At 40.9% G+C, this 13,599-nt stretch overlaps 1 protein-coding gene across 3 annotated transcripts in view; it reads right to left on the bottom strand.

The window, feature by feature from the left end:
- WDR48 (WD repeat domain 48) overlaps positions 1-13,599 on the bottom strand; it is a 47,687-nt gene that overhangs the window by 5,633 nt on the left and 28,455 nt on the right. For all 3 annotated transcript variants that reach the window (XM_044252656.1, XM_044252655.1, XM_044252654.1), the window contains exons 10-16: positions 12,974-13,076; positions 11,799-11,896; positions 7,598-7,705; positions 7,174-7,270; positions 4,690-4,785; positions 2,301-2,406; positions 1,248-1,335 (exon numbers count right to left, since the gene is read on the bottom strand). In XM_044252656.1, the coding sequence (XP_044108591.1) occupies positions 1,248-1,335; positions 2,301-2,406; positions 4,690-4,785; positions 7,174-7,270; positions 7,598-7,705; positions 11,799-11,896; positions 12,974-13,076 (696 nt within the window). The remainder of the gene's footprint in view (positions 1-1,247; positions 1,336-2,300; positions 2,407-4,689; positions 4,786-7,173; positions 7,271-7,597; positions 7,706-11,798; positions 11,897-12,973; positions 13,077-13,599) is intronic.

Here is a 13,599-nt window from a genome sequence, read left to right on the forward strand (position 1 = left end):
CAGTAAAAAACAAATCACCCAACAGAAAAATGAGTACACTCACAGAAGAAATACAAATGGCCAGTATGAAAAGATGCCTAACCTCACTACATGTGAAAAAACAACACCCCACATTAAAACAATGGGATATTTGCCATCTTTTAGCAAAGACTGAAAAGTAACCAGTGTTGGTGAGTGTGGAAAACAGGCACTCATAGTGTTGGTGAGAGCGTACGCTGCTGGAGCTTTTGTGGGGGGCAATTTGGCAGTTATCTATCAAAATTGAAAATGTGCATACCCTTTGATCCAGCAATTCCACTTCTAGGAATTTATCCTAAAAAGTACACAAAGATACATGTACAAGGATGTTTACTGAAGCATTGCTCGTAATAGAAAACACTGGAAACAACCTTAATGTCCATCAGTAGGGGACCAGTTAAATAAATTATGATACATTTATACAAAGACATACTATGTAGTCATTAAAGAGGAATGAATGACCTACATGTACAGACATGAAAAGATGTCCAAGATACGTTTTTAAGTGAAAAACCAAACCAAACCAAGTTGCAGAACAGTATGTATAACAGATTTTGTGCAAAATAATGTTTGTGTGTTTGTACACACACATAGGTGCATGCACACACACCTCAGTAGTATCTGCTTGTGTATGCACAGAAAAAGGTCCTGAAGGTTATGGCCTGAACTACGACTACTTATCCTCTCTAGGGAGAAGGACAGGAGTGAGTGGAAGAGAGGAATGACTGGGAAAGAGATGGGCATTTCACTCGATTCATTTATTTTCTTTTTCTTTTTCTTTCTTTTTTGGTGGTTGTTGTTGTTTTTAAAGATTTTATTTATTTATTTGACAGAGATTACAGGCAGGCAGAGAGGCAGTCAGAGAGAGGAGGAAGCAGGCTCCCTGCTGAGCAGAGAGTCCGATGTGGGGCTCGATCTCAAGACTCTGGGATCATGACCTGAGCTGAAGGCAGAGGCCTTAACCCACTGAGCCACCCAGGCGCCCTGATTCATTTATTTTCTTTAATGAGCACATATTATGGTTATAACTGAATCCAACAAGGATATAAACAGTACATAACTAATTACCAGTACTTCTTCTGCAACTTTGGGACTGCAGGGAAGCTGAGGAGGGTTCCCCTTGGCAGCCTAGTTTTTACTAACGTAAGACTGTACAGTCTAAAGCTGCTCTTAATCTCCTTTGTGTTTGGACAGAACAAAAGGGCAAAACAGGAGTGAAGGACACTTACATCCACAGTGATGTCAATTACCCATTGTGGCACTGTCTCATTAAGAAGCATCGACTCAGTCTCACCCCCGGAGTCTCGGCAGAGCAGCCTAAACATAACCCGTCAGGTAGTCAGTGACACAGCAGCACAAATGACAAACCACTGTCAACAAACATTAGAGGGAGGGACCCTAGCGTCCATTCAGGATGAGCCCCACTTGACAGCTGAGGCAATGGAGTGCAGCCAGGCAGCATGGCTCACTCAGCTAAAGGGGGCGGCAGGTGCTAACACTCAGGCCCCCGCATCCTTGAGGCCATGCATATACTAGAGCTGCTTCTCTGAGTCCTCGGGTGATGACAGGAATGCTGGCTGCAGGCAAAATACTCAAGAAACATTCCCTGCCAGGGCTGCAGTGCATGGCACAGGCCTCCACATATCACGGGGATCAGGACTGTTTTGGTCATCACACTCTAAGGAAACCACCGGAAAGCAAGAGAATTCTGAGCTTAGGGAAAGAGAATTCTGGCCTGTGTTTTTCTTACTTTTGGCCCTACAGAAGACTCTACTGAGCTCTCCCCTGTGATTCCAGCAGGGCCTGGCTGGCCACTTGAGGTGAAGCCAGTCCAGCTTCCCAGCACGGCCTCATGAAGGACTGCCTCGTTCCTCAAGTAGCACACCACTGAGCACAACAGTTCTCAGGAGCAGCCCAGCCCATCTTGTACTGACTGCCCAGCCTGAGGGAAGTTACCTTCTCTGATGCTATTCTATGAGCAGGGACTTCTGGGGATTTCCTGACCCCAACAGTCATGTCAGCTAAGTGAGAGAAAGTGACAGCTTCCTGTAGAAACCACCACAGAAGCTGCCTTAAAGCAAAGTATCGACCTCATTTTAACACAAGAGGCTCAGTTCTCAATTAGAACGTGGTCTAATAGCATCAGACACTTAACTATCTCATGGAGGTGGAAAAGCTTCTGAACCCTTTATACTCCTAGAACAAGTTATGACGTTTGAATCAGTACTTCTTAGCAAAGGGGATGATTTCTTAGGCAGGTCTCCAGCCCTCCACACTCATACCTGAACAGTGTGCGTCCTCCAGCTTCACCGAAGATCACAGGAGTGTGGGGGGGCACTTGAAAATATCCATTTCCCTTCTGTACTCGGTTCTCCTGCTCCCCATTTACTAGGAAAAGATGCAGATGACATCAGTATCCAGAACTAGTGCTAAAAACACAGATTCTAAATATTTTGTTTCTACAAGCTTCAAACATTGCCAAGTTTTCAAAGCTAAAAGTCTGATGAGTCAGCATGGTCAGATAAAGGTGAAAAAAAAATCAAAGTTAAATTTCTACAAAGAATAAGAAGTAAAGCAACTTGTAATGTACTTTATGGGAAATGACTAAAATTTTAGAGAATTTTAATAGAGAAGATTAATATTTGAGACTTGAAACAAGGAGAACTCTACTTCAGCCACAGGAAAGGGTAGGACAGCCTGTTTATAAATAGCAATATGCTTTTGTGTGTGTGTGTGCATGTGCGCATGTGTGCGCACACGTGTGTGTGTGCGTGTGCGCATGTGTGCGCACACGTGTGTGTGTGTGTGTGTGTGCATGTGTGGAACACCAAGCTCAGAAACATTTCTTGGGCCAGAAAAAAAATTTATGCTTAATGGCAGAGGTACTGGTGAAAAATAAAATCCTCAGTGAAGTCGACACCTCTTTTTTATTATTCTCTGTAGATTTCATTTCACTCTGCTTTCTCTGTAATCTTTTGACCAAGTACGGTTGAGCCCCACTCCAGTGCCACCTTGTTCCTAAAGGTATCCCTGGTGAATCTGGAAGCAACCTCACCCTCTGAGCCTACAGCACTTTCAGATCCTCTCTTGGAGAAACAACCAATCTTACCTCTGATCTTACCATGTTCCGTCTATTCTGAGGAGCTCTCTGCCCTACCACAATGTCAGTCCCTAAAGGATGCAGTCCATGCCCAGTTATCTCTGCCCACCCCTGCCTGCAACTCACTACAGGCGCCCGAACACCTGAGCTGTTCACCGAGTAGAATGTACACGACTCTTGAGAGTCCACTGGTTGTGGTGCTGGTATAGCAGATGACCACACAGGCACAAAAAGGAGGCTTCTGTCTGAGGGCGGGGGGGGGGGCGGGCATTGCCTTTACTGTGGCAGTTTGATTTTAAGGATGATCTGGGGTTTCCTCTAACTTTTCCTTACTCCCAAAACCAAACCCTTGATGCCAGGGGTGCTGACTGTACTTCTGGTTTTTTACCTTTACTGTCTATTTAGTGGGCCTCTAAAGGCACCCTGTCTGTCATGTTGCAGATGGAGAGGGATGAGCCAAGAACTGGAAACGACATGCCCACAGCGACACAGCTGATAAACAGCAGAGCCCACACTAAAACTTAGCTTTTTCAAGCTTCTATGGTAAGATTTTTCCATTGAGTTTCTCTGGCTCCGGGCCCACTGTACATCTGATGGGGAGAGGAATGGGCCCGGTGACATAAAAGAAAAGTCACCATGGGTGGGGTCAGTGCCCTCTCTGACAGGGACAACAGAAGAATGGCTTGAAGGGAAGCATGCCATCCTTGCACAAGAGATTTTAATTCCAAAAATTTGGATTGGCCAGAATGAATCTCTACTAGGAGGTCCTCATCATTGCTGACCACCACAAGTGGGCCATCTTCAGCAGAATCTTCAGAGAACTCAGAGATTCATTCATATTCAGCAGAGTAAGTCCTTGGTAGGTGGGACTCAAAGACTGACTGGCTCTAACATATGAGTGTGAAAGTTTAAGTTCTTTTTCTTCCCTTTCTTCAATCAAACTGAACCAAATTTGTAAATTCAAAACATGTTCTCTGCTGCCCAGAGCAAGTTGCTGCTACTGCCTGTGGCACACACAGCTTTACAATGTCCTCTGTGACATTAATTCTTACACATACTTGTTCACTTATCCTGACACTTCTGAGTTGGAATTTGATCTTCTGAAATGTTTAGAGACGAGATCAGGTAGATCATCAGACTCAGTAATGTCTGTGTTTCAGGCCAACGTGAGCCATGACGAGATAAGGACCGAAACGGCTTTAGATGCAGCTCATTAGCTGTTTCTGGAGGTAAGTCCCCCAGCGCCACAGCTACTCTGAGAAATACCTTTGGAAGAAGGCTGCCAAGCTGCTTGCTGTTAAGGGCAAAGGTCATTTGAATATGTAGGGCTTTTTTAACCCCACCTGAGCAGCATCACTGAGTGAAAGTGCTCTTGGAATCTCAGTTAAGACTGCTCTTTTGATATGTGGAAAGGAGGGGGCTAAACTAGGCACATCCCGAGTTATTTATTATGTTATGACTTAGCAAATGCTTCTTAAAGTTTCTTAAACATTCCTGGAATAACAAACATTCCAAGTATCCTAAACTTCTGAGTAATTTTAAATCAATTATCCTGATACAAAAACACGAACCATGGTTTACTTCATTTTCTTCTTCATCCATTGGATTCACATGTGTTCTAGGCCAATATTCTAGCAGTGCCTGGAGTAAAAGTCCTCCTAAGTTCACTGCAAAAGAGTTAATTAAGGTGAAAAGAAATGAAAAACAGTTATTAGTTTTAGCCTAAAAACAGAGGGAAAGGAATAAAAATTATATTTCCACATATTCTGATGTTAAATTCTAAACCCAATGCCAATGGTGTTTAAAAGCAAGACTTGAAAGATTTTGCATCCATTAAAATTTATTTTAGAATGTTTAAAGAAGTAGTAACATGGAGCAAATAGACATTCTATCTGGTTGTTCAGATATAGACATTCATTAAAAATGAACAAATAAAAACAGGAATTACACTCTTTAAGAAACTATTTCCATACAGAGTCATTAAAATTATATTTTTTATATATATCAGGTATGTCTACATGCTACATTTGTAGAAGAATACCAATCAAAGATATAATTAACAAAATATAATAGACTCTCATGAGTCTCTTCTCACAATACACAAAAATTAACTCAAAATAGATTAAACACTTGAATGTCAGACCTGAAACCATTAAACTTCTAGAAGAAAATATAGGCAAATAAATTCTTTGAGCTTGGTGACTGTTTGGATCTGACACCTAAAGCAAAAGTCATTTAGTAGGACTACATCAAAATAAAAAGCTCCTGCACAGCAAAAGAAACATCAACAAAATGAAAAGACAACTTATGGAATAGGAGAAAATATTTGCAAATCATGTATGTGATAAGGGGTTAATATCCTAAATATATAAGGACTTCATAAGACAACTCAACAGCAAAAAAACAAGCAATCCAATGAAAAAACAGGCAGAAAGGGGCGCCTAGCTCGCTCAGTCAGTGGAACATGTGACTTCATTTTAGAATTGTGAGCTTGAGCCCCATGTTGAATGCAGACATTATTTAAAAATAAAATCTTCCAGGGGTGCGTGGGTGGCTCAGTCGGTTAAGCATCTGCCTTCAGCTCAGGTTGTGGGATGGAGCCCTGCATCACACTTCCTGCTCAGCAGGGAGTTTGCTTCTCTGTCTCTTCTCTGTCTCTTTGCCCCTCCCCACTGCTCATTCTCTCTCTCTAATAAATAAATCTTTAAATAAATAAATAAATATAATATTTTAAAAAAAAAATGGGTAGAAGATCTGAAGAGACATTTTTCCAAAGAAGACATACAGATGGCCAAAAAGTATATGAAAAAATGCTCATGTCACTATCAGGTAAATGCAAATCAAAACCACAAGCTATCACCTCACATGCTAGAACAGCTATTATCAAAAAGATAAATATAACAAGCGTTCAAGAAAACATGGAGAAAAAAGAACCCTCGTGCACTGGTGGTGAAAATGTAAACTGGTGCAGCCACTGTGGAAAAAAGTACAAGGGTTCCTCAAAAAACTTAAACATATAACTGCCATATTACCTAGCAATTCCATTTCTGGGTATTTATCCAAAGAAATGAAAACACTAACTTGAAAAGATATATGGACCTCCCATGTTCACTGCAGCTGCATTTACAATAGCCAAGATACAGAAACAACCAATGTTCACCAATGGATGAATGTATAAAGAAAAAATGTGATATGTATGTACAATGGAATGTTATTCATTCATAAAAAAGAACAAAATCCTGCTATTTGCAATAACTTACGTGGACACTGAAGGCTATGTGGAATAAGTTAGAGAGAGGAAGACAAATACCATACGATTTCACTTATATATCGAATCTTAAAAAAAAAAAACAAAAAAACCAAAAACCAAAACTCATAGATACAGAGAACAGATTGGTGGTTGCCGGAGGCAGGGGGTAGAGAAGTGGACAGAGTCAAAAGGTACAAACATCCAGTTATAACATGAATAAAGTCACAGGGGTACAGTGTACAACATGGTGACTACAGTTAATAATACTGTTACACATATTTCAAAGTGGCTAAGAGTAGATCTCTAAAGTTCTCATCACAAGGGGAAAAATGTGTGATTTTGTACTGTGATGATGAGTATTAACTGGACTTGTGGTCATTTTGTAGTATATACAAATACTGAATCATGTTGTACATGTGAAACTGAACCTAATGTTATGTCAATTATATCTCAATTTAAAAAAAAAAAAAAAAAAGGAAAACAACAGAATTGTTTCCCAGCTTCATTTTTCCTACCCTACCAGATTTCCAGAAAGGTTTAAGGGTAGAGAGTGTGTTGAGTGTTTAATTGTTAAAGCTAAACCACAGATTGTGAGAAAAATCAAGACCCCACAAAACATTCAAAATGGAACAGTATTTTCCATTTTCAAGAGAGAATATGATTTTTAAAAACCTCCAATATTGTTAAAAAAATAAAGGAACAGATAGCAAAAAACAAATCGAAACAACAAAAAGAAAACCCAACTCAGCACAGATCCACCTTCTCTTTTGAAAGGAGGAAAGGAAGAAAGAACACTTAAACTCACATTTTGGATCTGACCCATCAGGGCTGCTGAAGCCAGCATCTTTTGCGGAAACCCAAGCAGCAAAACAATCACTCTCATCCAAAGTAATAGTCAACATCTGTCAAAAGAAAAAACTGTAAGTGGCATTCCATTCCAATACATTCTCCAAATAAGCCTCTAAGGCCGTATTTATCTGTACTATTTGACTAAGGAGCTAAGCCACAGATTTAGAACGAAAATGTTTCACGTGATTCACTCCAACTAAAATTTAATTTATTGAGATACCAAAAGGCATTTTTAAACTGCATTTTGTAAGTATTAACATGAGAAATTTACTATCTCCACACTTAAACACATACAACTCTGTAACTAATAAACCTACTTTTTAGCTGTATCAGAAACTTTTAACTATTCCCAATTGTACAAATATCAGCTGCTAACTTACCCCTGTTTTTAAGTCTACTGAGAACCAATTTGGCACATATACCATCTTAAATCTTTTCTTAATTTCATCTTCAAAATCCACTTTGCCCAGGTCTTCAACTTTACATGCCTACACAGCAAAAAAGTATAATAATTATCAATATTAAGTGTTGAACCAATTCTGACTTAGGTATTCCAAATTTTACACATTTTCACACCTGTCTAAAAAAAACAGAGTCTAAAAACATCCTGGACAACATCAACATCCACATGGATAATACACAGGGCATGCCGGCCTCTCAAATCCTTGCCAATATTCCCACCATAAATGTATGGTCTGCAGCCTCGCCACTGCTGCCACCTGGGGTTTCTTCTGTTTCCAAAATCAGTTCCCCACAACACCCCGGTTAAATCTTACCCTCCTCCTGTTTGGCCTTGTCACCTCCCTCACTGTGCCTCAGCACAGGACAAACCTCCACTCCTCCAAATTAGAGAAGCCTTGACAAAATCCCCTTAACTCGGTACTACTGTTCTTCCCACTGTGAGGGAAAAGTGCCCTTTGTTGCTGTGCTCCAGATCCCCTCACTTCTTGGGGAATCTACCCTCTCATGTCTCTCCCAGCTTCTCCCTGTAAGCAGCAAACACACTCCCATTACTCCCATCTCAAAAATACCTGAGAACACCAAAACAAAACCTTTGCTTGACCCTCCCATCCCTCTATCCTCTTCCTGCCCACCCCCCAAAGTCAAATTTCATCCACAATTGCTCCACTACCTCCCAATCACTCTACAATCCACTCTATCAGGGATCTTAGGACTCCCTCAAGACTGCTGTCCGCCCACCCCTCTGCCCCAACACCATCCTTCCTACTGGTTAAATCCCAGGCACATTACATTGTACAAACTGGACATAAACTCTCTGTAGGCCAGCTAGCACAAGCCCTTTCAGGAAATGCTTGCTTAGTTCTTGACCTGCCATTCATTGGCTCTTGGTTTTCCAACCCCTTTTTATTATATACCTCTGTGGTTTGCTCTTTTCTAACAGTTCCCTAAAGGGTGATGGCTGGTTTCTTCTCTCTTCAGTACTGATGTATCCCTTGGAAACTCTGATGTTCCCATTGCTTCAGTTATAATCTACCAGCCATTGACCGCTGAGCCTGTATCTCCGGCCCAGCTCTTTTACTGGTGTGTGAGGACCTATCTATCTAGACATTCACATAAACTCAAACTCACTGTCTTGTTCATCGTGTTCTCCCTTTCCCAACAATCCATTTTCCCTCTTACATCACCTCCCCCAGCCCATAATTTCCACCTACCAAACTATCTGACCCAGGAACCTGGGACTCACTCTGCTTCTTTTATTCAAGCTCCCCCTTATCCACAGGTCTCAATACCTTCCTCATGATTCTGTTTTTTTTCCATCCTAGTCTAGATAAATATCTGATCTCTCACCTGCATCAGTGTAACAGCCTCTTAACTATTATGCGCCAGGCACTATGATAAATACTTTTCGAACATCTCCTTAACCTCACCAAGAAATAGGTGCCACCCACATTTTAGGAATAAAGATAGAGGTATAGAGAGGTTCAGCATGTTCCAGAGATCATTTGGCTAGTAGCTAGCAGAACCAAGATTAGAACGCAACTCTCTCACTCTGAGCCTATATTCCTAAATACTCCCGACTCCCTACTTCTGTTTAGTGTCATGTCCATCACTCCCAGTCACTTGATCTTGACACTTCAGGGCCTAGTGTCTGGGTACTGAAAGCTGCTGGAGACACAAAAAATGCCAATTATGGAACATGCCAGGTCAGTGCCCCGTTTAAGCAGAGCTACCTCCCAGACAGCAGGACTCTACCAAGGCTTTGGCTAATCTGCCCGAGAGAAAGAACATCAGATCCACAGGCAGAAAATCAGTCAGCCCACCATGAAAGAGCAGCTTGGCCCAGTTAGATTCTGTTATGTTCTGGAGAGCATCAGGTGCTGGGCAGCATGAGGGGAAGCCCAGCCACAGGCCAGAATGAAGGCCGCGTCAGTGGGAGAGTAGCTAAGTTCCTGCTGACCAGGTCCTCAGGACTGCTCTGGACCCTCCCAGTCTCCACAGGACCCCTCTCTGAAACAAACATGCGTCTTTGGTCCCGAGAAGTGTATCTCTATCCTAAGAAAAACCAGTTGGACTTTTGGGGTTTGCTGCAATTTCATTTTCCACTCAACTACTAAAGCCTCTTACTCCGCAACCATGCTCACCAGGCAACTGCTTCATTATGTAACTTCCCATACCCATGCCCATGGGGAGGGAAAGTGTCAGGCAGGCCGAAAGTGTCTATTCAGACAGTCCCTTCTTCTCAGAAAGCACGCTGTTTATTTTATTCTTTAGATCTAGACATTTCTTCTAACCAGGAGCCTAACCAAAACCTCAGAGCTTTTCAATTCTTCCTTATCATGTATCCAACATCTGTCTCTTCCTTTAGATCCCCAAGTCATTATGCTGAAGACACGGCCTTCCAGCTTCTTCCCCATCGCACACACCACTGTTGCTCTGGGCATGGGATTCTTCCCACTCCAGTACAATCTTAGATTTAGATTCTTTAGGGAACAGCAAAGAAGGCCAACCATGGGGCCTATATTCAAGACTCTCTGGGAAATTACTTGAATGGCACCTTTCACCCCTACACCCCTACTGCTTCCCCCCCAACATTCCCTCTAGTCTCCAATTACACAAAAGTCAAAGTCACTGAGTGAGCACCACCTTCCCTCCTGTGCCTTTGTCACTCACTTCCTCTTCCTAAAATGCCTTACCATTAGTCATCTGCTGGAGTTCTTTAAGACATTCTTCAAATGATTTCTCCACCACGAAGACGCTCGCCTGATTTCTCTACTTGTCCATAAACTACCGTGTAATTTCGTCTGTCATTTTTATCTGTAAGGTTTCCCATTTCCCTACCCTTGTCCCTACCAGAGGGGATCACGGTACAGATTTCTGTTATCTGACTCTCAACACAGTTCTCTGCACAAAATATTAATTCAATTCAGGAGATAGGTGTTGAACAAATATACTATCACCACCAAGAAAAGCAAACTCTTCAACTTGCTTATAAATTTTTAAAAAAGATTTTATTTATTTGAGAGAGAGAGATAGAGAAAGAGCATGAGCAGGGAAGAGAGGGAGAAGCAGGCTCCCCACTGAGCAGTGAGCCTGATGTGAACCCTGGGAGCATGACCTGAGCCCAAAGCAGATTCTTAACTGACTGAGCCACCCAGGTGCCCTGCCTATAAATTCTTTAGTGCTATTTAGAATGTGGCTGAATGGCTTAAAACATCTAACTATCCCACAGGGTCATTGTAACATGACCCAGAGTTGTAACTGACATTCACAGTGATGTCTATAAACCCTAAGAAATGGCTAAACTTATTTTGTGCACTGTAAGGATTCTCACCCTGGGGTGATTTTGTATGCTGCTTCTTCCTTCCTCCCCCTAAACATTTAGCAATGTCTGGAGAGAGTTTTGGCTATCACAACTGAAGCTGCAGTAGAAGGGAAGGTGGTTACTGGCACCTGCTGGGTAGCAGCTGAGGATGGTGCTAAGCACCCTATCATGCACAGGATAGATCCCACTCTATCCCGGCCCCTTCAACAAAGACTTACTTGGCCCAAAATGTCAATAATGTCAAGGATGAGGAAATGTGATATATTTACTTTAGGTAAGGCAGCAAATAACACAGCAGAAATGGTTCCACCAACATTTTAGGTGCTTTTAAGATAAACCATGGCCTCAAAAAAAAAAAAAAGATAAACTATGGTCTCATCTAAATACTTGTATAAAAAAGTATCCACCCCCCCTAGGAGAATAAATGAAACAAGATGGGACTGGGAGGGAGACAAACCATAAGTGACTCTTAATCTCACAAAACAAACTGAGGGTTGATGGGGGGAGGGGGGTTGGGAGAAGGGGGGTGGGATTATGGACATTGGGGAGGGTATATGCTTTGGTGAGTGTTGTGAAGTGTGTAAACTGGGCGATTCACAGACCTGTACCCCTGGGGATAAAAAAATTAAAAAATTAAAAAAAAAAAAAGTATCCACCCCCCCCAAAAAAGTATTATTGCAGTCTAATCTTAATTATGTACTTATTACTTTGGCTATTTCATATATATATATTTTATAACAAAAAATAAAGGGGATACATGACCCAATTACCTATATTTAATACAAAAAGTTACTCACCTTCAATACATCCCAATATGCCACATTATTATTGGTATCTTTGGTTAATATATGTCTCTTATCATTAAGAATGTGACACTGAATAATACTTGCACCCCCTAAAGGAAAAAAACCCACACAATTAGGAAAATAATTCTCTGTTTAAATTCACCATATGTCAGTAATTACTCATTGGTATGTAACAACAGAAATCATACAATCTACCGGAAAGGAGGAGAGTCAAAAGATACACATACAGTTTTACATATATATATGGCTATTTAAGGCGAACCTAAGAAAAATTGTCCAGTTTTATTTTATTTATTTTATTTTTTTTTCAATTTATTTATTTTCAGAAAAACATTATTCATTATTTTTTTCGGTTTTATTTTATTTTATTTTTTTAAAAGATTTTATTTATTTATTTGACAGAGAGAGTGAGATCACAAGTAGGCAGAGCAACAGGCAGAGAGAGAGGGAGAAGCAGGCTCCCTGCTGAGCAGAGTCTGATGCAGGGCTCAATCCCAGGACCCTGAGACCATGACCTGAGCTGAAGGCAGAGGCTTAACCCACTGAACCACCCAGGTGCCCCCAAAACTGTCTGATTTTAAAAAACAGATTATAGATGAAAAAACTCCCTCCTTCGAGGGGCTCCCAGTGGAAAACTGTTAAGGGCAAACAGTTTTAACCACTGGGAAAAGTTCAAGTGATAACAGCAGATGTCTGGATCAGTCCCATCTCTAACTCTGCCTCCTGCATGCACATGTGATTCTAGAGGCATCAGCATGGACACAGAACTGTGATGAACACCTGTTCAGCGTTCTACTCTTCATTCGGGTGTTTCAAGTCAGAGGTGCTACTTCCAGCTGAAGCACAGAGAAGTCGGGGACCAGATCTGACTTGTTTCAAAAGATAACATTCAACCCTCTATATTTTACAAAGTGGTTCTTAGCCCGCCACAGACCACAACTATTCTGATGCTGGGCAAAAAGATTACCTCAAGTAAGTCTGCTTTTTAAAGTCACTAGCATTTAAAGAATATTTTTCTTCTATTAAAAATAAACCAACACACTGTGTCTTCTATTGACATCAGAATTACACTGAAAGGAAGGTCGCCTCCTTTATTTTTGTCAACCTCTTAATAACTATAATTAGCCTCGGTAAAAGATATAATACCTTCCACCTTCCTTACTCACCTTTAATAACCTGGTCAGGCTGCGTACAAAGTGGTGTTATAGGATTTGTACAGTCATTGTCATAATCTCCAGAGGCTCTAAAATTATGAATTCCCTTCAAGGTCTAAAGGAACAAAATTCATTTTTTAATCATTTTATGCTTTCTAAGCTTTGCCAATCTGTTTAAAGTGGCAAGAAAAACAAAGGACAAATGAGAAAAACCAAAACAGTAACATCAACCAAAAAATACTTAATCATAAAGTGTAATTATCTACCACAACTTCAAGAAACAAACCAAGGATTAAGATGGGAATATTAATACTGTCTTTTTGGAAGGTAAAGTAGGCATTCTTCCAGGTAAAGTTATATTGATCTCATATTGGGACAATGAAATTTAGACAAGATATATAATGTTTTTTACAAGTACTGAGAAAGCTGAGAAAGGCCACTTGATTGGTGTATAAACAGAAACAAATGGGAACACTCTATCTCTTTTGTTATCCACATATAGTCGGGTAAGCAAGAAAACTTAAATCTTCTTTAATGAACATTTAAGAATTAAAAGCACTTTAAATAATGACCTCTTTGGTTAGCCTCTATTTCTATCCCTGCTCTTCATGCTATGAGGAAAAAAGGAATGAATTTGA

The sequence above is a fragment of the Neovison vison genome, chromosome 6 (genome assembly GCF_020171115.1).
Source record: "Neovison vison isolate M4711 chromosome 6, ASM_NN_V1, whole genome shotgun sequence".
Taxonomy (NCBI): domain Eukaryota; kingdom Metazoa; phylum Chordata; class Mammalia; order Carnivora; family Mustelidae; genus Neogale; species Neogale vison.